Consider the following 23,187-nt stretch of genomic DNA (forward strand, 5'->3'; position numbering starts at 1 on the left):
AAAAAAAATGGGGAGGGGACAAAGTGTCTCCTTTCAAAGTACGGTCCAGAGTGTGAATGAATGAAAATCGTGGGGAGCGAAAGACAGTGAGGGGAGGGGCACTGACACACTGCTTGCTATAACAGGCATGACAACTGTTGTGAGGCAAGCAGGGGGGTCCTCAACACAGAGTTAAAAGCAGAGACCCTCCCCATCCTTCTAGACTTATCAGAATGTCAGCAAATGCCGCTCACAAGCTGCAACATGTAGAACAACATGCAGGCACACAGAAGAGGCGTTAATCACCAACACATGACGTAAGTCTTCATGTATGACTAAAGAAGGAGGGGGGATTATTCATGAAAACAGACACACCATGTGGACGGGGTGACATTCTGCTGTTAGCAAGGGGAAAAAAATCACAAGCATTTGGGAAACTGCAGAAGGAACTTTCCGTCTCGTATAACCCCTGCCTGGGAAACATGGAAACACATAGACGGTGTTTATAAAATGATGGAATAGGTAGGGCAGAGTCAGTCACATATCGGACTCCTCTTGGCCCGTGACTGACTCTTCATCAGTCTGAGTGGCATTTCAGAGGTACGGGGGGTGGAATTAATTCTCCTTACTCGAAGGGTAACCCTCTACAGGCGATGGCCCCCCTGCCTTCGGCGGGCCCTCAGTGAGAGATGCTCGGGTGGTCTCCAGAAGTGTCCCCGTGACAATGAGCACTTATCCGAGGGTGGCACCTCTTTACCCAGCCCCTTATCTGCCTGTACATCTGCAACACCCGAAGCCCACCGCCCGCTTCCGGTTCACACCTTATCCATCATGGCGAAAATCCGGTCCACCCTCTTCTCTGGCGTGTTCTCCTCTTCCGGCAGCTCCACGGTGTTTCCCTAGAAGAAGGTGACACACAATAGTTACACAGTAGCAGGGAATGCCTCAGTCAATACAGATCCGAGGTTTTATAGTTACCATAACTGAACCAAGTTGCGCACACGACAAGTTCTTCCGATTACCAGAACAGATAGGAAAACACCTTGCAGTACTCCCAACCGAACACTAGATGGCAGCAACGTGTCGCATGTGACTCTTGAACACACGTGCTGCAAACCCAGCCAGATGCTAAGCATGGAAGTGAAGGTAAAACACACACAGCATCTCTGGTGCTCCAGTGCTACGAAAGAAGCACAGCCTGTCGCCTCACACATGTCACAATCATGGCAGCACGTGTGAGCCCGCCCTACTATCTGCGGACAGGGCGAACCCTTTTACACTAGTGCCTCGAGGGCGCAAGAAGTAGGCGCAATCACAGTTGCCTACGTACTATAAAAAGCCCACAGGTCTTACAGATGGTCCAGAGCGGGTGTGTGTACACAACTGGAGCCAGGCTAAGGCACACATATGTAAATTGTAATAAATCCTTCCAGAGGCTGGATGTATTGCTCCAGGAATAGCCAGGGTGCAGAGAAGGCGCTACATGGACAGCAGACCCGGGTCACTCCCTGTAAAGCATCGACACGTTCCGAATACCAGCCACGTGGTCCGTATAAGCAGCATCTATCTATCTATCTATCTATCTATCTATCTATCTATCTATCTATCTATCTATCTATCTATCTATCTATCTATCTATCTATCTATCTATCTATCTATCTATCTATCTTTCTATCGCCCTCTATCTATCTATCTATCTATCTATCTATCTATCTATCTATCTATCTATCTATCTATCTATCTATCTATCTATCTATCTATCTATCTATCTTTCTCTCTATCTGCCTGTCCATCTATCTATCTGTCTCTTTGTCTGTAAAGACATATATATATATATAATATATTCCACAAGGTTGCTGCCAGAACGATCCTTGGGCTCACAACGCTGGCGCCGTTGGTGGCAGCAGCCACCACACTCTATTTGAACCTGCTTCCCATCCACCTCCAATAGACACAGAAAACGGCACACCAGGGAAATCCAGCACAAATCCTTTATTGTGCACTTATAGAACAAGGACGACGCGTTTCGGCGTTTGCCTTTATCAAGTTACCACCATTTTGCATTCAAACATATTTAAGTCCTTCTTTGATGACAAAACCATAAAGATAGAAAACATACTATCGTATTTCCTTTCTTAAACCAAACACAAAATTACATAATCACAATATTCGATTGCTGTATTTGAACTGTGTCAATATAATCTAGTTCTTACTATTATATGCCATTGTGATATTGGTTTCGGCGAGGGACTGGCGTTGGATTTACTGGCGTTGTGTCATGTGACTCGCAACTTTGTGTGACGGTCGCAAAGCCAGCCGGGTAATGTAGTTCACCCGCCGGATGCAAGCGGGGTTCGAGACTGCTATCTAGTGGAATTCCACTATCGTGATGTATCTGTATCCTGTGAATTATGAAGATTGTGTCTTTAATAACCGGGAGCTCCCTAGTCTGACTACCACACATTCTCAAAGATTCCGTCTTGTGAGATGGGTGCTCCCATCTCCAGCAATAGTAGAGCTCTAATAGAAGGAGTCAAATGTGCTAGTAATTACATGGTGGTTAGCCTTATGTTCAAGTGCTTTCGATCAAGGATGAGGAAGTGTTGACATTTTGGTGTGAGTGTGTAATTGTGTAAGCTATGAATGAAAATAAGTGGAATTAATTCTTCTGTGACTTTTATGTGGCTCTCTATTTCCTTATACCTAGCCCTGGAGCGACTGGCGTTCCTGTGGTGATACCACAATTGTGGGTATCCTTCACCTCCTTTAACTGGATTGGCGATTATAATATATGTGTGAGCCAACATTTTAAAAAAGTGATGGTGATATTAAAATCTTCCTTACAGCACTCATCATTCTACGAAGTGGCTTTCACGATGCCCCGCCATTATGAAGAGAGCCATAACAGCAATAATGGCAGTCTAAGATCCTTTGGTATTGACAAAATTCCCAAACACATACGTGGTGGAGACCACGAAATACAGCTGAGGGTCAAAGAGTCCAGATGCATCATAGATCTGGACAGTAAGATCCCGAAGGGGCTAAATTGTGGGGAGGAGCTATCCTCACATATAAGTATTTGAAGCTGGTAAGGAGCATCGTGAAAGCTACTTCGAAGAATGATGAGTACTGTAAGAAAGATTTTAATATCACCATCATACCAATGACCCTCATGCAGGTGGGAAAGGAGAAACCCTGGTAGGGTTTTTTTTCATTTAGTAACGTATCGTTTGCTACCTCTTGTATTTTGTTTGCTCTTGATACGTGCACAATTGTCCCTATTACCTCATGTAACGTAGCGTTTGCTTTTGTAACATGCCCACTTGTAATTTTTTCCGCATGTATCACTACTGTTCCTATTGTGAAGCGCTCTGACACATTCGGGTAAAGTCCACGCTATTTAAAAACGCATAAAATAAAAGGCTTAAACTCTGTTCCTCCACGTAGCCAGAGGTGATGATTTTGGGGTCCCCCCCTCACCTGGGGGAGGACCAAGCAGATGCCTTGAAAAACAGCATATCATGCTGAACGATTCAGTGGTGGTCCCATCCTCTTAGCACCACCCCAAGCACAGTTATGGCAACAATACAATCCCAACCAAAGGCCCTGCAAAGCATTATGGGACAAGATTAGCAGTGGGCAGTGAATATTATAGTATCCAATATCAAAACATTCCTGAGGGGGCAGCAGCTCTCTGGCAGAGCTGAGAGCTAATACTATATATTCTACAAAGAGTTGCAGTTCAAATAGTCATTGCTAGGTGTCCCTCAAGTCAAATGCTTTTGCATTTGACTCATAAGGGACACCTAGTTACAACTAGTGGAACTGCAGCTTCGTGAAAGGGTTTCAATGCTTTTGCATTTGACTCGTGAGGGACACCTAGTAAACTCGTGAGGGACACCTAGTAACGACTAGTGGAACAGCAGATCTTTGTACTCTTTCATACTCACCGCCACGCTCCCCACCCCTCATACTCACTGCCACACTCCCCACCCCTGGTACTCACTGCCACACTACCCACCATCGTACTCAACACCACACTCCTCATACTCATAGACACACTCCCCATCCCTTGTACTCACCGCCACACTCCCCACCATCGAACTCACCGCAAAACCCCCATCCCTCGTACTCACCACCATCTGGTAGATGGCGTCGACGATGTCCAACATCTCGGTCCGTGTGATGTAGCCATCATTGTCAAGGTCGTACAGCTTGAAGGCCCCTGTAAGCAGAAGACATGAGAGCTGGACTATCACTGCCCACTAGCCTCAGCCCGGGGTGGAGGGTGTTGAGGGGGGCGCTCATGGGGACTGCTAGCGGCACATTCCATTCCATCAAGGACAAGCTGAAACTTGCCCATCCTCAACAGTCCACCCTCCCAGCTGTCCAGACTCCACAGTCCACCCTCCCAGCTGACCAGATCCCACAATCCACCCTCCCAGCTGTCCAGACTCCAAAGTACAACCCCCAAGCTGTCCATAATCCTCAGCCCACCCTCCCAGCTGTCCAGACTCCACAGCCATTCTCCCAGCTGTCCAGACCCCGTAGTCCACCCGCCCAGCTGCCCAAACCTCACCGCCCACCCTCCCAGCTGTCTGGACTGCACAACCCAACCTCCATGCTGTCCAGAATCCACCGCCACCCTCCCAGCTGCCCAGACCCCACAGTCCACCCTCCTAGCTGTCCAGACTCCAAAGTACAAACTCCCAGCTGTCCTGAATCCAAGGTCTACCCTCCCAGCTGTCCAGACTCCACAGCCCACCCTCCCAGCTGTTTTGAATCCTCATTGCACCCTGACAGCTGCCCAGACCCCACAGTCCACCCTCACTGCTGTTCGGACTCCACAGTCCACGCTCCCAGCTTCCCAGACCTCACAGTCCACCCACCCAGCTGACCAGATCCCACAGTCCACCCTCCCAGCTGACCAGATCCCACAGTCCACCCTCCCAGCTGACCAGATCCCACAGTCCACCCTCCCAGCTGTCCAGACTCCACAGTCCACCCTCACTGCTGTCCAGACTCCACAGTTCACGCTCCCAGCTTCCCAGACCCCACAGTCCACCCTACCTGCTGTCCAGGCTCCACAGTCCACCCTCCCAGCTGTCCAGACCCCACAGTCCACCCTTCCAGCTGTCCAGAATCCTCAGTCCACCCTCCCAGCTGTCCAACCTCCACAGCCCAACCTTCCAGCTGTCCAGACCCCACAGTCCACACTCCCAGCTGTCCAAACTCCACAGCCCAACCTTCCAGCTGTGCAGACTCCTCAGTCCACCCTCCCAGCTGTGCAGACTCCTCAGTCCACCCTCCCAGCTGTTCACACATCACAGTCCCCCTCCCAGCTACCCAGACCCCACAGCCCACCCTCCCATCTGCCCAGACTCCACAAAACACCCTCCCAGCTGTCCAGACCCCACAGTCCACCCTCCTAGCTGTCCAGACTCCACAGCCCACCCTCCCAGCTGTCTTGAAACCTCATTGCACCCTGCCAGCTGCCCAGACCCCACAGTCCACCCTCACTGCTGTTCGGACTCCACAGTCCACGCTCCCAGCTTCCCAGACCACACAGTCCACCCTCCCAGCTGACCAGATCCCACAGTCCACCCTCCCAGCTGTCCAGACTCCACAGTCCACCCTCCCAGCTTCCCAGACCCCACAGTCCACCCTACCTGCTGTCCAGGCTCCACAGTCCACCCTCCCAGCTGTCCAGACTCCAGTGTCCACCCACCCAGCTATCCAGAATCCTCAGTCCACCCTCCCAGCTGCCCAGACCCCACAGTCCACCCTTCCAGCTGTCCAGAATCCTCAGTCCACCCTCCCAGCTGTCCAGACTCCACAGCCCACCCTCCCAGCTGTCCAGACCCCATAGTCCACCCTCCCAGCTGTCCAAACCTCACAGTCCACCCTCCCAGCTGTCCAGACCCCACAGTCCACACTCCTAGCTGTCCATGCTCCACATTCCACCCTCCCAGCTGTAGAGACCCCACAGTCCACCCTCCTTGCTGTCCAGACTCCACAGTTCACCCTCCCAGCTGTCCAGACCCCACAACCCACCCCCCAGCTGTCCAGACTCCACAGCCCACCCTCCCAGCTGTCCAGACACCACAGCCCAACCTTCCAGGTGTCCAGACCTCACAGTCCACACTCCTAGCTGGGCAGACTCCACAGCCCACTCTCCCAGCTGTCCTGAATCCTCATTCCACCTTGCCAGCTGCCCAGACCCCACAGTCCACCCTCCCTGCTGTCCAGACCCCAATGTCCACCCTCCCTGCTGTCCAGACTCCACAGTCCACCCTCCCACCTGTCCAGACTCCAGTGTCCACCCGCCCAGCTATTCAGAATCCTCAGTCCACCCTCCCAGCTGTCCAAAACTCCACAGCCCACCCTCACAGCTATCCAGACTACACAGCAAAACGTTCCAGCTGTCCTGACCTCACAGTCCACACTCCTTGCTGTCCAAACCTCACAGTCCACCCTCCCAGCTGTCCAGACCCCACAGCCCACCCTCCCAGCTGTACAGACTCCACATCCCACCCTCCCAGCTGTCCAGACTCCACAGCCCACCCTCCCAGCTGTCCAGACCCCACAGCCCACCCTCCCAGCTGTCCAGACCCCACAGCCCACCCTCCCAGCTGTCCAGACTCCACAGCCCACCCTCCCAGCTGTCCAGACTCCACAGCCCACCCTCACAGCTATCCAGACTACACAGCAAAACGTTCCAGCTGTCCTGACCTCACAGTCCACACTCCTTGCTGTCCAAACCTCAGAGTCCACCCTCCCAGCTGTCCAGACCCCACAGCCCACCCTCCCAGCTGTCCAGACCCCACAGCCCACCCTCCCAGCTGTCCAGACTCCTCAGCCTCCCCTCACAGCTGTCCAGACTCCACAGCCCACCCTCCCAGCTGTCCAGACCCCACAGCCCACCCTCCCAGCTGTCCAGACCCCACAGCCCACCCTCCCAGCTGTCCAGACCCCACAGCCCACCCTCCCAGCTGTCCAGACCCCACAGCCCACCCTCCCAGCTGTCCAGACCCCACAGCCCACCCTCCCAGCTGTCCAGACCCCCACAGTCCACACTCCTAGATGTGCAAACCTCACAGTCCACCCTCCCAGCTGCCCAGACTCCACAACCCCGTAGGGTTCAAGGGGGCAGTACGTCGGTCTCCCCCGGGCTTGTCTCCAGGCGGTCACACTCACCCTGTGGACAGAGCAGCCAGGTACCTCCCTCCCCCACCCCCCTAGTGAGACACAGGGTGGAAGCTGGCTCCGGGGCAAATCAAGGCACACTTACACCGTAGCTTCTCGTCCAGCGTCCCCCGCGAGGTGACGGACAGCGCCTGGATGAACTCCGAGAATTCGATCCGTCCATCCTGGGAAGAGAGGAAGAGAGAGGGTCTGTAACCTGGTGCGTGACGTCACACACCCTGCACTCACCTCAATGAACCCCAAAACAGCAATGCAGCGCTTCACATCACCATTAACAGCCTCAATCACCCCACACCACCACTGCTCTTTTTCCACACACACCACCACTGCTCCGCGTCGCCACACACAACCACTGCTCCGCGTCACCACACACAACCACTGCTCCACGTCACCACACACAACCACTGCTCCGCGTCACCACACACAACCACTGCTCCGCTTCACCACAATCAACCACTGCTCCGCGTCACCACACACAACCACTGCTCCGCGTCACCACACACAACCACTGCTCCACGTCACCACACACAACCACTGCTCCGCGTCGCCACACACAACCACTGCTCCGCGTCACCACAATCAACCACTGCTCCGCGTCACCACACACAACCACTGCTCTGCGTCACCACACACAACCGCTGCTCCGCGTCACCACAATCAACCACTGCTCCGCGTCACCACACACAACCACTGCTCTGCATCACCACACACATCCACTGCTCCACGTCACCACACACAACCACTGCTCCGCGTCGCCACACACAACCACTGCTCTGCGTCACCACACACAACCACTGCTCCACGTCACCACACACAACCACTGTTCTGTGCCATCACACACAACCACTGCTCTAGGTCACCACACAAAACCACTGTTCTGTGTCACCACACACAACCACTGCTCCGCGTCACCACACACAACCACTGTTCTGTGCCACCACACACAACCACTGCTCCACGTCGCCACACACAACCACTGCTCCGCGTCGCCACACACAACCACTGCTCCGCGTCACCACACACAACCACTGCTCCACGTCACCACACACAACCACTGCTCCGCGTCGCCACACACAACCACTGCTCTGCGTCACCACAATCAACCACTGCTCCGCGTCACCACACACAACCACTGCTCTGCGTCACCACACACAACCGCTGCTCCGCGTCACCACAATCAACCACTGCTCCGCGTCACCACACACAACCACTGCTCCGCGTCACCACACACAACCGCTGCTCCGCGTCACCACAATCAACCACTGCTCCGCGTCACCACACACAACCACTGCTCCGCTTCACCACAATCAACCACTGCTCCGCGTCACCACACACAACCACTGCTCCGCGTCACCACACACAACCACTGCTCCACGTCGCCACACACAACCACTGCTCCGCGTCACCACACACAACCACTGCTCCGCTTCACCACAATCAACCACTGCTCCGCGTCACCACACACAACCACTGCTCCGCGTCACCACACACAACCACTGTTCTGTGCCACCACACACAACCACTGCTCGCGTCACCACACACGACCACTGCTCCGCGTCACCACACACAACCACTGCTCCGCGTCACCACACACAACCACTGCTCTAGGTCACCACACAAAACCACTGTTCTGTGTCACCACACAAAACCACTGCTCCGCGTCACCACACACAACCACTGTTCTGTGCCACCACACACAACCACTGCTCGCGTCACCACACACAACCACTGTTCTGTGCCATCACACACAACCACTGCTCTAGGTCACCACACAAAACCACTGTTCTGTGTCACCACACACAACCACTGCTCCGCGTCACCACACACAACCACTGTTCTGTGCCACCACACACAACCACTGCTCGCGTCACCACACACAACCACTGTTCTGTGCCACCACACACAACCACTGCTCCGCGTCACCACACACAACCACTGCTCCGCGTCACCACAATCAACCACTGCTCTGCATCACCACACACAACCACTGCTCTGCGTCACCACAACCACTGCTCTGCGTCACCACACACAACCACTGCTCCGCGTCACCACACACAACCACCATTCTGTGTCACCACACACAACCACTGTTCTGTGCCACCACACACAACCACTGCTCCGCGTCACCACACACAACCACTATTCTGTGTCACCACACACAACCACTGTTCTGTGCCACCACACACAACCACTGCTCGCGTCACCACACACAACCACTGTTCTGTGCCACCACACACAACCACTGCTCCGCGTCACCACAATCAACCACTGCTCCGTGTCACCACACACAACCACTGCTCTGCGTCACCACACACAACCACTGCTCCGCGTCACCACACACAACCACTGTTCTGTGCCACCACACACAACCACTGCTCGCGTCACCACACACAACCACTGTTCTGTGCCACCACACACAACCACTGCTCCGCGTCACCACACACAACCACTGCTCCGCGTCACCACAATCAACCACTGCTCTGCATCACCACACACAACCACTGCTCTGCGTCACCACAACCACTGCTCTGCGTCACCACACACAACCACTGCTCCGCGTCACCACACACAACCACCATTCTGTGTCACCACACACAACCACTGTTCTGTGCCACCACACACAACCACTGCTCCGCGTCACCACACACAACCACTATTCTGTGTCACCACACACAACCACTGTTCTGTGCCACCACACACAACCACTGCTCGCGTCACCACACACAACCACTGTTCTGTGCCACCACACACAACCACTGCTCCGCGTCACCACAATCAACCACTGCTCCGTGTCACCACACACAACCACTGCTCTGCGTCACCTCACACAACCACTGCTCCGCGTCACCACACACAACCACTGCTCCGCGTCACCACAATCAACCACTGCTCCGTGTCACCACACACAACCACTGCTCTGCGTCACCACACACAACCACTGCTCCGCGTCACCACACACAAGCACTGCTCCGCGTCACCACACACAACCACTGCTCTGCGTCACCACACACAACCACTGCTTTGCGTCACCACACACAAGCACTGCTCCGCGTCACCACAGACCACCACTGCTCTGTGCCATCACACACAACCTCTGTTCTGTGTCACCACACACAACCACTGCTCCGCGTCATCACAACAACCACTGCTCCGCGTCACCATACACAACCACTGTTCTGTGTCACCACACAACCACTGCTCTGCGTCACCACACACAACCACTGCTCCGCGTCACCACACACCACCTCTGCTCTGTGCCATCACACACAACCTCTGTTCTGTGTCACCACACAACCGCTGCTCCGCGTCACCACACACAACCACTGCTCCGCGTCACCACACACAACCACTGCTCCGCGTCACCACTCACCACCACTGCTCTGTGCCATCACACACGACCTCTGTTCTGTGTCACCACTCACAACCACTGTTCTGTGCCACCACACACAACCACTGCTCCGCGTCACCACACACCACCACTGCTCTGTCCCATCACACACAACCTCTGTTCTGTGTCACCACACAACCACTGCTCCGTGTCACCACACACAACCACTGCTCCGCGTCACCACACACCACCACTGCTCTGTGCCATCACACACGACCTCTGTTCTGTGTCACCACTCACAACCACTGTTCTGTGTCACCACACACAACCACTGCTCTGTGCCACCACACACAACCACTGCTCCGCGTCACCACACACCACCTCTGCTCTGTGCCATCACACACAACCTCTGTTCTGTGTCACCACACAACCGCTGCTCCGCGTCACCAGACACAACCACTGCTCCGCGTCACCAAACACAACCACTGCTCCGTGTCACCACTCACCACCACTGCTCTGTGCCATCACACACAACCTCAGTTCTGTGTCACCACTCACAACCACTGTTCTGTGTCACCACACACAACCACTGCTCCGCGTCAACACACAGCACCTCTGCTCTGTGCCATCACACACAACCTCTGTTCTGTGTCACCACACAACCGCTGCCCCGCGTCACCACACACAACCACTGCTCCGCGTCACCACACACAACCACTGCTCCGCGTCACCACTCACCACCACTGCTCTGTGCCATTACACACAACCACTGTTCTGTGTCACCACACACAACCACTGTTCTGTGTCACCACACACAACCTCTGTTCTGTGTCACCACACAACCGCTGCTCCGCGTCACCACACACAACCACTGCTCCGCGTCACCACACACAACCACTGCTCCGCGTCACCACTCACCACCACTGCTCTGTGCCATCACACACAACCACTGTTCTGTGTCACCACACACAACCACTGCTCCGCGTCACCACACACAACCACTGCTCCGCGTCACCACTCACCACCACTGCTCTGTGCCATCACACACAACCTCTGTTCTGTGTCACCACTCACAACCACTACTCTGTGCCACCACACACCACCACTGCTCTGTGTCACCACACACCACCTCTGTTCTGTGTCACCACACACAACCACTGTGTTGTGTCACCACACACCACCACTGCTCTGTGTCACCACACACCACCTCTGTTCTGTGTCACTACACACAACCACTGCTCTGTGCCACCACACACCACCACTGCTCTGTGCCACCACACACCACCACTGCTCTGTGTCACCACACACCACCTCTGTTCTGTGTCACCACACACAACCACTGTGTTGTGTCACCACACACCACCACTGCTCTGTGTCACCACACACCACCTCTGTTCTGTGTCACTACACACAACCACTGCTCTGTGCCACCACACACCACCACTGCTCTGTGCCACCACACACAACCACTGCTCTGTGCCACCACACACAACCTTTGTACCATGAGTTCCTGCAGCAGAAGGAACCAGCAACATAGCACTGTATGTCAAGGTTACACCTCGAGAAGGGGAGAGGTGGGGGCCATCAATCAGCCTTCTGATTATCAAATAACACCCCCAGATATTGATGAAGAAGTGAATCGAGCCATCAACTCCTAGAGGGTGCGCCATGACCTCGTCCACTTCCGCCGTATGCGTCATCACAGGACATGCTGCCAGCACCTCGTTGCACGTGTGTGCACAAGAGAGGCTGAGCTCTAAATGAGTAATCAGGGATCGATACACCACAGCTCTCAGATGCAACCGCAGGAAGGAAGGCCTAACCTGCTCTATTTTACTTATCGCCTCTCTCTCTCTGACAGGATTAAAAATGATGCGTCAAAATGAGGATGCGATGGGCTCGGGGCACATATCTCCCAACCTTCTATATGTTTCGGCTGATATTGAATGTCCAGTGGGTCAACGGCCTTCTTCAGGACTCACAGGTCACTACTGTCTCCATGCAAAGGATGTTGTTCTTCGGCCACTGATCTGATGTCAGTGGAATAAAAGGGAAAACATGTTTTTCCCGCAGTATTGGACGATGGAGTCATCTCCAGGCGTGAAACAGGGTCTCTTAACCCGGGGTAGGCGCGGTGGCATCGCCCTGTAGTTGATCCAGGGGCCGATGCCAGGGCTGAGTCGTGCTGCGGATGCATGCTTCCATGCCTGCTGTAAGATGAATAAGCAAAAGACACACCATTGAGGGACTAGCAGCCTCTGTCCCTCCTCTGACACTACATGTACACTACAAGAACGCTTCTTCCAGCCCTGGGGGTCTGCTGCACCCCCAAAAGAAAGACCAGAGAACACTCTAAATCCACAAAACATCCCTTTTCAGTTTCATGGGCGCAGTAATGAGGGCACGCACCTACCTTGGCATTATGTTGTGTTATTAATCTACGAACTCTTTTAGAAAGTTTTAACCTGCAGTTTACCAAAATTCTTAGGAATCGTTGAGACAGGGGTAAAAGCATCTAAGTCCCTTCCATGAAGGACGGTTATTTATAAGGGGAAATTCAGGGTGCGCGCACCTCACACCACTCCAAGACCCTGACAACTGTGAGACCTGCATCCAGTCTCATCTGCCGGGGACAGATACTACCTCCAGGGCCAGGACCCCCAGGCGGGCGAGGGATAGACCTGATAACGCCCGTTTAATTCCGAGCCTGGAAGGCGGGTGTTCTTGGGCTCGATAAAAAGCACCCGCTCTTCTGACCAACTCGGAACAGAGCCTTCGAGGTACAGATCCTTCCAGTCACCGGCACTTGACCGAACACTGTGTGATTCTGGGCAAATCGTGTAACATCCCTGCGACTACAATTAGGAAATTGGTCTTCTGACCTGGTACACACCATCTTGTCTCGACCCCCGGATTAGTAAACAGCTAAACATTCATTCGTCACAGTCAAGCACCCTCCAGATGTCAGACACCCACAGACCCATCCACAGTCCCACCCTTCACCCACCTTGTTCTCGTCGAAGACGTTGAAGACAAAGGTGGCGAACTTGGTGGGGTCTCCGAAGGGAAAGAACTGTTTATAAATCTTCTGGAAACCAGCAGCGTCCAGCTGACCACTGGGGCAGTCTTTGATGAAGCCCTTGTACCTGCAGGGGGGGGGAGGGGCAGGGGGAGGGGCGGAGAGGACAGTGAGAGGACAGAGAGGAAGAAAGGAGGGAGCAGAAAGGAGACAGTGGGAAGGAAGAGGGGAAGAAAGGTGGGGTGGGGAGAAGGAGGGGAGACGAATAGAGCAGAGACGGAATGAAGAAAGAAGTGGAGGAAAGAAGAACAAACGAAAAGGGAGAGTAGAGGGTGGAAGAAGAAAAGTGGAGAAACGATGAAAGTAGAAGGAGAGAAAGAGACAGTGAAGGGGAAAAGAAGTAAAGTGCAGGGAAGGAGAGAGGTGACAAGACAGGTGAAGAGAGAATAAAGTAGGAAGATATAAATGAAAGAAATAGAGAGAAAGGAAAACAGTGGTAGATAAAGGAAAGAAAAGGGTGGGAAATAAAAAGAAGACAAAAAAACTGGTAAATAAAAATTAAGACATCGAAGCACAAAAATCAATCTCCGCATTCCTCTCACACCAGGCCACGCCCTGCTGTGCACAACTGCAAGTGTGTGTCCTGTGTGCGTGAGGCAGTGCTGGAGACTACACCAGGCCACGCCCTGCTGTGCACCACCACGAGTGCGTGTCCTGTGTGCGTGAGGCAGCACTGAAGGTGTGTACAACCACGAGTGCGTGCGTGTCCTGTGTGCGTGAGGCATCAGTGAAGGTGTGTACAACCACGAGTGCGTGTCCTGTGTGCGTGAGGCAGCACTGAAGGTGTGTACAACCACGAGTGCGTGTCCTGTGTGCCAGGCAATAAAAACAGTGCAAACACAATCTGAATATATTAATGATTGCGTAGGTCTAGAAATACATAAGTAGGAACGTTACAACCTACATTCCCCTGTGGTCTTCTGGCTGTCCCAAGGTGCTTGGGACAGCCAGAAGACCGTCCGGGGTGCCGACGGAGAGAGGGGTGCCTCAGGCCCTGAGCTGTTGCCAGGAGTGGTGAGGAATTCGCCCATACACGAACGTGTGACAAGACAAAACCCTGCACATCTTTCACAATGAAGACCACAGGTTATTGTAGGTTGTAACGTTCCTACCTACGTATTATAATTGTCATTTTTATAATCTTTCACATTTTTGGCAGTAGCATTTCCATTCTGGTCCTGAGTAGGGCCAAGATCGGTATACAATCGTCATAGCCGAAACATGTAGACCCTCTTTCCAAACCTACGCGATCGTTAATATATTTAGATCGTGTTTGCACTGTTTTTATTGCTTGACACCAGGTGATCAGGGCCGGCTCTAGGGTCATGGTGGCCCTGGGCAAGGAGCGTAGGTAGGGGGCCCGGAAGAGGTGGTCCGGGCGGGGCGGAGCGCGCAGGCCAGTAAAGAGGGGAGGGGGTCAGGGTGTTTAGTAGTGGAACAGAGCCGGAGGCCGTCAAATCCCTGCCAGGGGCCCCCACGCAAATATGTATCCATCCTCAGAGGATTAATATATTAAGGATATATATTGGCGTGGTGGCCCCTGGGGTTTGGTGGCCCTGTGCAGGTGCACAGTTTGCACATGCCTAGAGCCGGCCCTGAGGTGATAACCATTAAACATATTTTTCGCTTGGAAGCCAATTTTAGCATAGTAATAAACAGCGACGGCTCGTGGAGGGAGTTACGGTGGGGCAGGAGGGCGGGGAGGGGGAGGGGCAGGGTGGAGGTTGCTAAAAACCGGCATATGGATAATTGCAGGTAAGTAAACAATTTAATTAATAAAACGAATTTCGTAGCTCGCACTGCATTGCATTTTGGGATGCAAGGCGCACTACGAAATTCGTTTTATTAATTAAATTGTTTACTTACCTGCAATTATCCATATGCCGGTTTTTAGCAACCTCCACCCTGCCCCTCCCCCTCCCCACCCTCCTGCCCCACCGTAACTCCCTCCACGAGCCGTCGCTGGTAATAAATAAATTGTTGGCACTGCAAACACTTTGTCTCACACTAATTCATTTGTGCTTCATTGATCTTAGGAGATCAGACTCACCGTCCCTCTTTTAAAACATCCGTGAGCTCCCCTTCATAGTAAAGGACTCGTAGCCCTTGGTTGCACTAGGCTTGCAGCCAAGAGGAGATCCCAGATGATGAAGCAGGCCACCTCGGTGGGTGATGGGATTCCGTCCTCTTAAATAGTACTTTTTTCAGATTCTAACCCTAGATTTGCGTTAGTATTTGTTGTGCTTTTGCACTACTTTTCGAAAGAACATTGTGGACCCGCGGACTATACAATGCTCCACTAAACCCAGCCTCTTGCGCACTCGGCCTGAATCCGGGCCCTCGGTAAGTACCACCTGAACCCGTGCCACAGACCTGCCCTCTTGCCCCGTGTGCGTGAGTTCACGTTTGTAAGGCGCTTTGAGGAGCTGAAAGCGCCTAGACATCATTTAGAGCTGCGAACTCCGCCGATGTATGGAGGGAGTGGGACTGCTCCCCAGAGGACTCTGCAGTGGACTTACCTCTGCTCTGTTACTGGCATTGTAGGACAGAGGTAAGTCCCCGACAGATCTACATCTACCTCAGGCCCAAGGACCCCACTATACCACTCAAGTAGGGTGACGGACTGCAGGCGTAAGACCAAACGAGGGCGGAGTATGTCAGGGGCAGTGTGAGAGGGAGGTACGCCCCAAGACCGAACTACCTCACACCTACTGTAGGAGGAAGGTACACACCAAGGCCTGACTGCCTCACACCTACTGTAGGAGGAAGGTACACCCCAATCCTGGACTGCCTCACACCCACTGAAGGAGGGAGGGAGGGACACCCCAACCCTGGACTGCCTCACACCTACTGAAGGAGGGAGGGACACGCCGAGACTGGACTGCCTCACACCTACTGTAGGAGGAAGGGACACCCCAACCCTGGACTGCCTCACACCTACTGAAGGAGGGGGGACACCCCAACCCTGGACTGCCTCACACCTACTGTAGGATGGAGGGACACCCCAACTCTGGACTGCCTCACACCTACTGAAGGAGGGAGGGACACCCCAAGGCCTGACTGCCTCACACCTACTGAATGTGAGGTACCTTTTTTGTATTTTCAGTACTTAAAAGTATAATTCAGCACATTAAACCATATCAAATAATCATCACAACACATAAGTACATTATTTCTTTCAAAGCCCGTGCATTCTAGCATTATTACCTACAATCCCTGGACTAACAGTCCCTTGAGTGCCCAGTTGTAAATATTTCAAGTGCCCAGTGCAAACCTGCAGTGGCGCCCCCTACAGGGGCCTAGATGCTGCCTACTATGACCCAGACCCACTCCCAGGATCAAATAAAGCCCGCAGTGTAAGGTGTGCGAGGTACCGCAAGCAGAGACAGAAGGTCGCCCTTGCTCTGAAAACGCACTCTTGTTGCTGATATCATGAAAAGCCTCCCAGCACTTCAGAGTACTAAAGTGCACCTGTGCATCCGTGACTAGGAAATAAATGTACCATTGAGGACAGTTTAGGAAAGTGCAGCGTGCGGGAGATGAAGTGCTTCCTTGAGACCAGCCATGCCAGAAAGCCCCGCCTCTACCCACACACCCTCTTATTGACAAACTGCAAACCCTGCTGCAAGCTCTCTTCACACCTCTGCCTGTGCAGTGTCCCCGCTGGTACAGCAGCTTAGAAGCAAGAACATGAGACACCATTACAATCATCCTGACAAAGCGCTTTGTGCAGTGAGCTCGGATGCTGTTTTACGTACAGGAACGTCGGGCTTAGGGATCGATAAAGGCGGGCTTAGGGATCGATAAAGGCGGGGTTAGGGATCCATACAGGCGGAGCGCTCTGATTAATAACCCTCTAAGCATCTTTTGGGAACTTCAAAATCCTAGATGTTACCTGAACGCTTATGAATGAATGAATTAATGTATTTACAGAGTGCTACATTCACTCCAAGGAGCATCTTGGCGCTAGCAGAAAGTAAACCGAGATGGTAGCAGCAAGTAAGACGGAAGGATATATATGAGTTCTCGCACCCATGCCTAGTGTCGTGTCAGATTCCACTTGAGCCCATTCGTATGGCTGATTGGCAGGGTCTGGTTCCTGGTCTGAGAAATATTGATTTTGGCCAGTAGCGCCTTGAGTCCTCCAGTTCACTACAGAAACTCACTACATGCAGTGAGGATTCAAGCCTGAAATCACACCGTCTGCTGGTAAGCGCCATACGTGTGTGCCTTCAAAGGCATGAGTCCACATCTGAAGCTCATGAGGTCGGTTCCCTTGTCGAGACTTATAGGGCTGGGTAGATACAGAGCCCTCCCAATGGACTGGTAGGAAGTGGCACGCACGTCCCCGCGGCCTTCAGCCATAACTCAAGCCGATCCTCTTGCGTTTTTGGAAGAAGTTTGGCACTCTCTATGGGAGGCAGGTTTAGTCCTGGGAGCTTGCGGCATTGATGAAATCTTTCACCTAGGGTTCCAATGGGGACTGGTTATCAAGTATACTTGACCCTATTAGCTCCCTTAATGAACCTGTTGCAGCAGCCTGAAGCTTGAGTTATAACCAAGAACCTTGCTTTTGCCATGGTCGCTTGCTTACTTAAATTAAATTCAAGATGAATTTGGGACGATGGACTGGCCTCGGGCAGATGGAATAACCGCATGTAATATTGGCATTAAGCCTTGTCTAGCCAACTGGCTGAGAGCGAGCCATAAGACAATGTGGGGATACATCTGGCGTCAACGACAGGACAGATTGCTGTGAGGTCTGGACAGTGAACCACATGACAATGTTGAGACAAATCTGGCATCAACTATTACTAGCAAAGGGAACCCCCTCTGAGGAAAACTACAGTCAGGAAGAAGAGGGGAACACAACTGAGGAATTATATAGAACAAAGTCCCTCACGACCTCTATTTCTTTAACTATTAGCAAACATCTAGTATGGGCTAAACATTGTAGTATACAAAGTTTGACACTTCAACAGTATAATGTATTTATCATAGTTTTATTATTCAAAAATAGTTATATCAAAATACATATACATTTGTCCCCATTTTTTTTATAAGACAATAAAGACATACATTTTCATTTAAGTATAATCTTTTTTAACATAGTAACACACTACCAACACATGGTAGACTGAATAGAACATGTTACTCCAGCCCCTGAATTAAAATGGTAAAAAACAATTCACAAACTCACTCAATCACATCCACACACATTCATACATTATTCAAAACCAATAATCATATTTGGATCATGGGGAGACTTTAGAACTGATTAGTCTCTACAACCCTGTCAGGTAAGCTGATACAACAGGGTTGGGCCAGAAGGTCGACGCGTGTTTCGGTGGGTTAGAAACACTTGGAAACCACCTTCCTCAGGACCATGCCAAATAGAGTGGTTTGTTACAACCAACCAAGGGGTGCCTGGTAAACCGGCAGCCGCAGTCAAAAGCTTAGGCCTTTATGTGGATAACAAATTATCCATGGAAAAACAGGTTTCCACTGTAGTGGGCACATGTATAGGCCTCCTAAAACAACTAAGGAAGATCTCTGCATTGCTTTCATTCCCTACTTTGAGACACGTGGTCTCAGCCACAATTCTGGCTAGGCTGGACTACGGGAACTCCCTATACCTAGGCTTGCCTCAGCGGCTGCTGGACAAGCTTCAGGGAGTTATGAATGATGCAGCTAGGCTCATATTCAAAAAACCCAGGACTGCCCATGCCTCTCCCCTGATGCAGGAGCTGCATTGGCTCCCAATACGTCAGCGAATTGTATTCAAGGGATTGTGTATTGCTCACAAGGCTCTGCACGGCAAAGCACCCAAATATCTGAAATCCCGAATATCCCCCTACACACCGGGTAGGACCTTGCGTTCGTCGGACGCCACTTTTCTTTCCCAATCTCGCTTCAAACTGACCACGGTGGGGGGCCGTGCGTTCTCCAACGTGCTTCCAGCCTTGTGGAACAATTTGGATTCAGATCTCAGGAAGGAAAGTAATTTACTTCCCTTCAGAAAAAAACTAAAAACTGTGTTGTACAAACAAGCATGGAGTAGCTCTTAGGTGCACAGCTGATTTCAAGTGAATGTAACATCTCATCACGTAACATCTCTCACGTAAATCTGGACAGACAGCGCTTAGAGAGCCCTGTGGTTATAACGCGCCATACAAATTAAATAAATAAATAAATAAATAAATACCTGGAGAGTACAGAAAATGAATTTTAATTTTGTAAGTCCATACATTATAACACATGTATCAGCATTGATTGGACTAGAGTAGAACCGACTACCTGATTATGTTGCCCGTGTTTATCATGCAACCTTCACCAAGAAAGAATCCAACATTTAGGTGTGCGTCATACAATTAATACCTGAGGTTTCCCCTACTCACATTTGGAGACGTCAGTAAAAGATGGTGCAATGGATGAAGTTTCCCCTACTCGCATTGGGGATTGTCAAGAGAGAAATGGTGCCAGATAAGAAAACATTTAGCATATGCTTACCTGACAGGGTTGTAGAGACTAATCAGTGGTCAGAGGTCTGGAGTAACATGTTATATTCAGTCAACCATGTGCTGTTAGTGTGTAACTATGTTAAAAAAGATTATACTTAAATGACAATTTATGTCTTTATTGTCTAATAAAAAAATAGATTAACATGTTTTATTTTGATATAACTATTTTTGAATAATAAAACTATGATAAATAGATAATACTGTTGAAGTGTCAAACTTTGTATACTACACTGTTTACTAGACGTTTGCTAATAGTTAAAGAAATAGAGGTCGTGGGGGAGTTTGTTCTATATAAATCTGGCGTCAACGACAGGACAGATTATTGTGAGGTCTGGACAGGGAGCCATAAGACAATGTTGGGATAAATCTGGCGTCACCGACAGGACAGAGTGCTGTGAGGTCTGGACAGCGAGCCATAAGACAATGTTGGGATAAATCTCACGTCAACGACAGGACAGATTGCTGTGAGGTCTGGGCCTCTGATTTGTTTCAGCAGTTCTTGAAAACTAATGGTCATGGCGGAGACCTTCTTTTCAGTGCCCAAATCTGAGCTTTGTCCGGACCTTGCTGATTAAAATGAATGCCCAAATACTTCAAGCGCGATGCCTACTCCAGTTTCACCTGGTCCAAGTGAAATATTTATTCCTTGTGTATCTTCTTTCCGCCAACCCTTATTTTAGTTTTTGAGGCATTGATGGAGATCTTATTGTCACTACAATATAGGAACAGAGCGTCCAGAGATCTTCACAAGTTGAAACCTGTATGTTTCAACACGATTGTGTGGCCTGCATACTGTAAGCAGTGGAGATGAGAACCGGCAAACTTTGGCAAGAAAGCCCTAACTTTTGCTACTGCTCTATTTATACCGACCAAATAAATATGAAATAGCAGAGGTGCCAAGACACAGCATTGCTTCAGCCCTTGATGTGTCCAGATCTTCTTTCACGTAACTCTGTTGGTAGAAACGTTAACTTTTCCTAGGTCTTTACAAATAAGCTCATTGTGGCCCCTACAGAATTACCAGGAAACCCCAGATCTCAAGCTTCGGCCATAGCCTCGCTCTTTCAACTCTAACGAATGCTGCAGTGTAGTAAATGTAAATGTAAATGTATTTATATAGCGCAAATCGCCCACATCGCAGGCATCTATGCGCTTGCTTAGGGAACCCGTCCTGGTATTCCCCTGTGAGATACCCCGGCAGGGTATCCACAAGGTGAAAGCCAGGCATCCCGCCGCGAGGGGCCGTTGTGGAGATTAAGCAAGCTATTGCCCAGAGTCGCAGAGTGTGAACCCGTGAGTCGAGTAGGCACCGGAGCGAGAATTATCGAGTCTGTGGAATTATTGAGCCGAACCCCCGTCGGGGCGGGGAATTGAACCCTGGTCCAGGGCCGATCTCAGCTTCCGGGTCTGCCGCCTCTAACCCCTGAGCCACACTTCTCCACTCACTAGTGACTCTATCGAATGCTGTAGTGTAGTCGATGAATACTGCATAGAGAGATGGAGCTTGAGTTTTCTTTGCGGCTTCAAATCAGGAAGAGGGAATAACTAAATTGTCTCCAGTGCCGCGGCTGCGTCTGAATCGCGACTGCTTAATGGGAATTAATGCCCTTGAAGTTGCCCATTCTTCTAAGTTCGAGTTTAAAGCTTTGGCAAAGCATTTACCATCGACATCAAGGAGTGCAATCCGTCTTAAGGCAGCCGGCGGGTTTGTCGGGCCTTTTTTGTGTATTGGAGATAAAATTGAGCCCTCCAGCTGCGCGGGACCTCATCGGTCATACTGTGATGCTTGAACAGCGGGCTTAGAAGGCTAGCCATTCATCTTTTGTGGTTTTAAATAAGCTGGCTGGCAGGCCGTTGGCCGCGGAGCTCCAGTCCAGCGAAGGGAGGCAATTAATGATCTTATCCTATTGATTTTATCGTTGTGAACCTCCCCATCAACCTGTGTATCCCCATGGCCCTCAGTGCCCTGGAGATCAGAGTACCAACATTCACTCCTCCGATGTTTGTGGCAAATAAGTTTGCAATGTAACTGGCCCACTTTGCTGCTGAAATGCTGTGAAGCGTGTTCTGGACATTTCCATTCGACCGTGTCCGCGCCAGCCCCCGGAACTTTTGAGCATCTCTTGATGTAGAGGATTCGTGGAGTTCAGTCCTCTGCTTTGCTTCAGCCTGTCTTCCGAACTTCCCATATCTTTGATCTGTAGGCCCTTCTTGCCTTCCGTATATCAGAGGTGAGTGAACAGTGTTTATTAATAATTTTTCTCCTTCTCAAGACGTTATTCAATTTTCGCTTGAGTTCTCTTAATCCCGTTGAGGAGTGAAGAGGATGCCTCTTTTTGGGAATGCACAGCTTTTGGGAGAATTGTAGGAGTAGTGTCGCCGTTAGGTTAGACCATCGCTGAGGAGATGAAACTTGGCCGAGGAGCCCGGCGTTTAGTAGTTCCTTCCACTCCTCTGCTCTTTGTGCTGATGTCCCAGTAGACCATGTTGATCTTGGGGGCCACACACACCTTCCTGGGCACCACTTGTTTTAACTAGGGGCAGCCTGGGCACATCTGTAGAAGGAGCCCAGATCAGCCCTGCGTGGTCACCAAGGAGGCTCGGAAGCCTGCAGAAGTGGCTCACTTGTTTATAAGTCTGATTGGAGACCCAGATATAATCCATTAATGACGAGCTGGTTTGTGTGGTGTGTGCGCAGGCCAGTGGTTGGTCTGAAACACTTCTGCCCTTTAAAGTTCTATAACCTTGTTGGTTAAGGGTGATAGGGGGCATTTTGGCTGCAGTGTCCATTTCAGCGTTCCCTGCGCAGATCTCGGGGTTCAGCCATGCTCTCTACACATTGAAGCCCCCACAAACACCCACATGGCATCAAGATATTGTTCTCTTAAAATATTAATGGTTTTTACAACTTCGGCCGATGTTGTTGTTTTCTTGGATTGCTTCGGATGAATGGATGTCGTTACAACGCATACTTTTACAACACATACCTTTACAACGCATTTTTTACACCGCAACATCCATTACAACGCATTCCATTACAACGCATGCCATTACAACAAATTCTTTGAAAGTAC

The 23,187-nt window shown here is 51.3% G+C and overlaps 1 protein-coding gene across 1 annotated transcript in view; it reads right to left on the reverse strand.

Annotated features, from left to right (window-relative positions):
- NCS1 (neuronal calcium sensor 1) overlaps window positions 1–23,187 on the reverse strand; it is a 408,070-nt gene that overhangs the window by 26,111 nt on the left and 358,772 nt on the right. Inside the window, exons 3-6 of the mRNA XM_086924819.1 lie at window positions 13,521–13,659; window positions 7,271–7,349; window positions 4,116–4,204; window positions 801–878 (exon numbers count right to left, since the gene is read on the reverse strand). Of these exons, the coding sequence (XP_086780945.1) occupies window positions 801–878; window positions 4,116–4,204; window positions 7,271–7,349; window positions 13,521–13,659 (385 nt within the window). The remainder of the gene's footprint in view (window positions 1–800; window positions 879–4,115; window positions 4,205–7,270; window positions 7,350–13,520; window positions 13,660–23,187) is intronic.

The sequence above is a fragment of the Lissotriton vulgaris genome, chromosome 5 (assembly GCF_964263255.1).
Source record: "Lissotriton vulgaris chromosome 5, aLisVul1.2, whole genome shotgun sequence".
NCBI classification, from domain to species: domain Eukaryota; kingdom Metazoa; phylum Chordata; class Amphibia; order Caudata; family Salamandridae; genus Lissotriton; species Lissotriton vulgaris.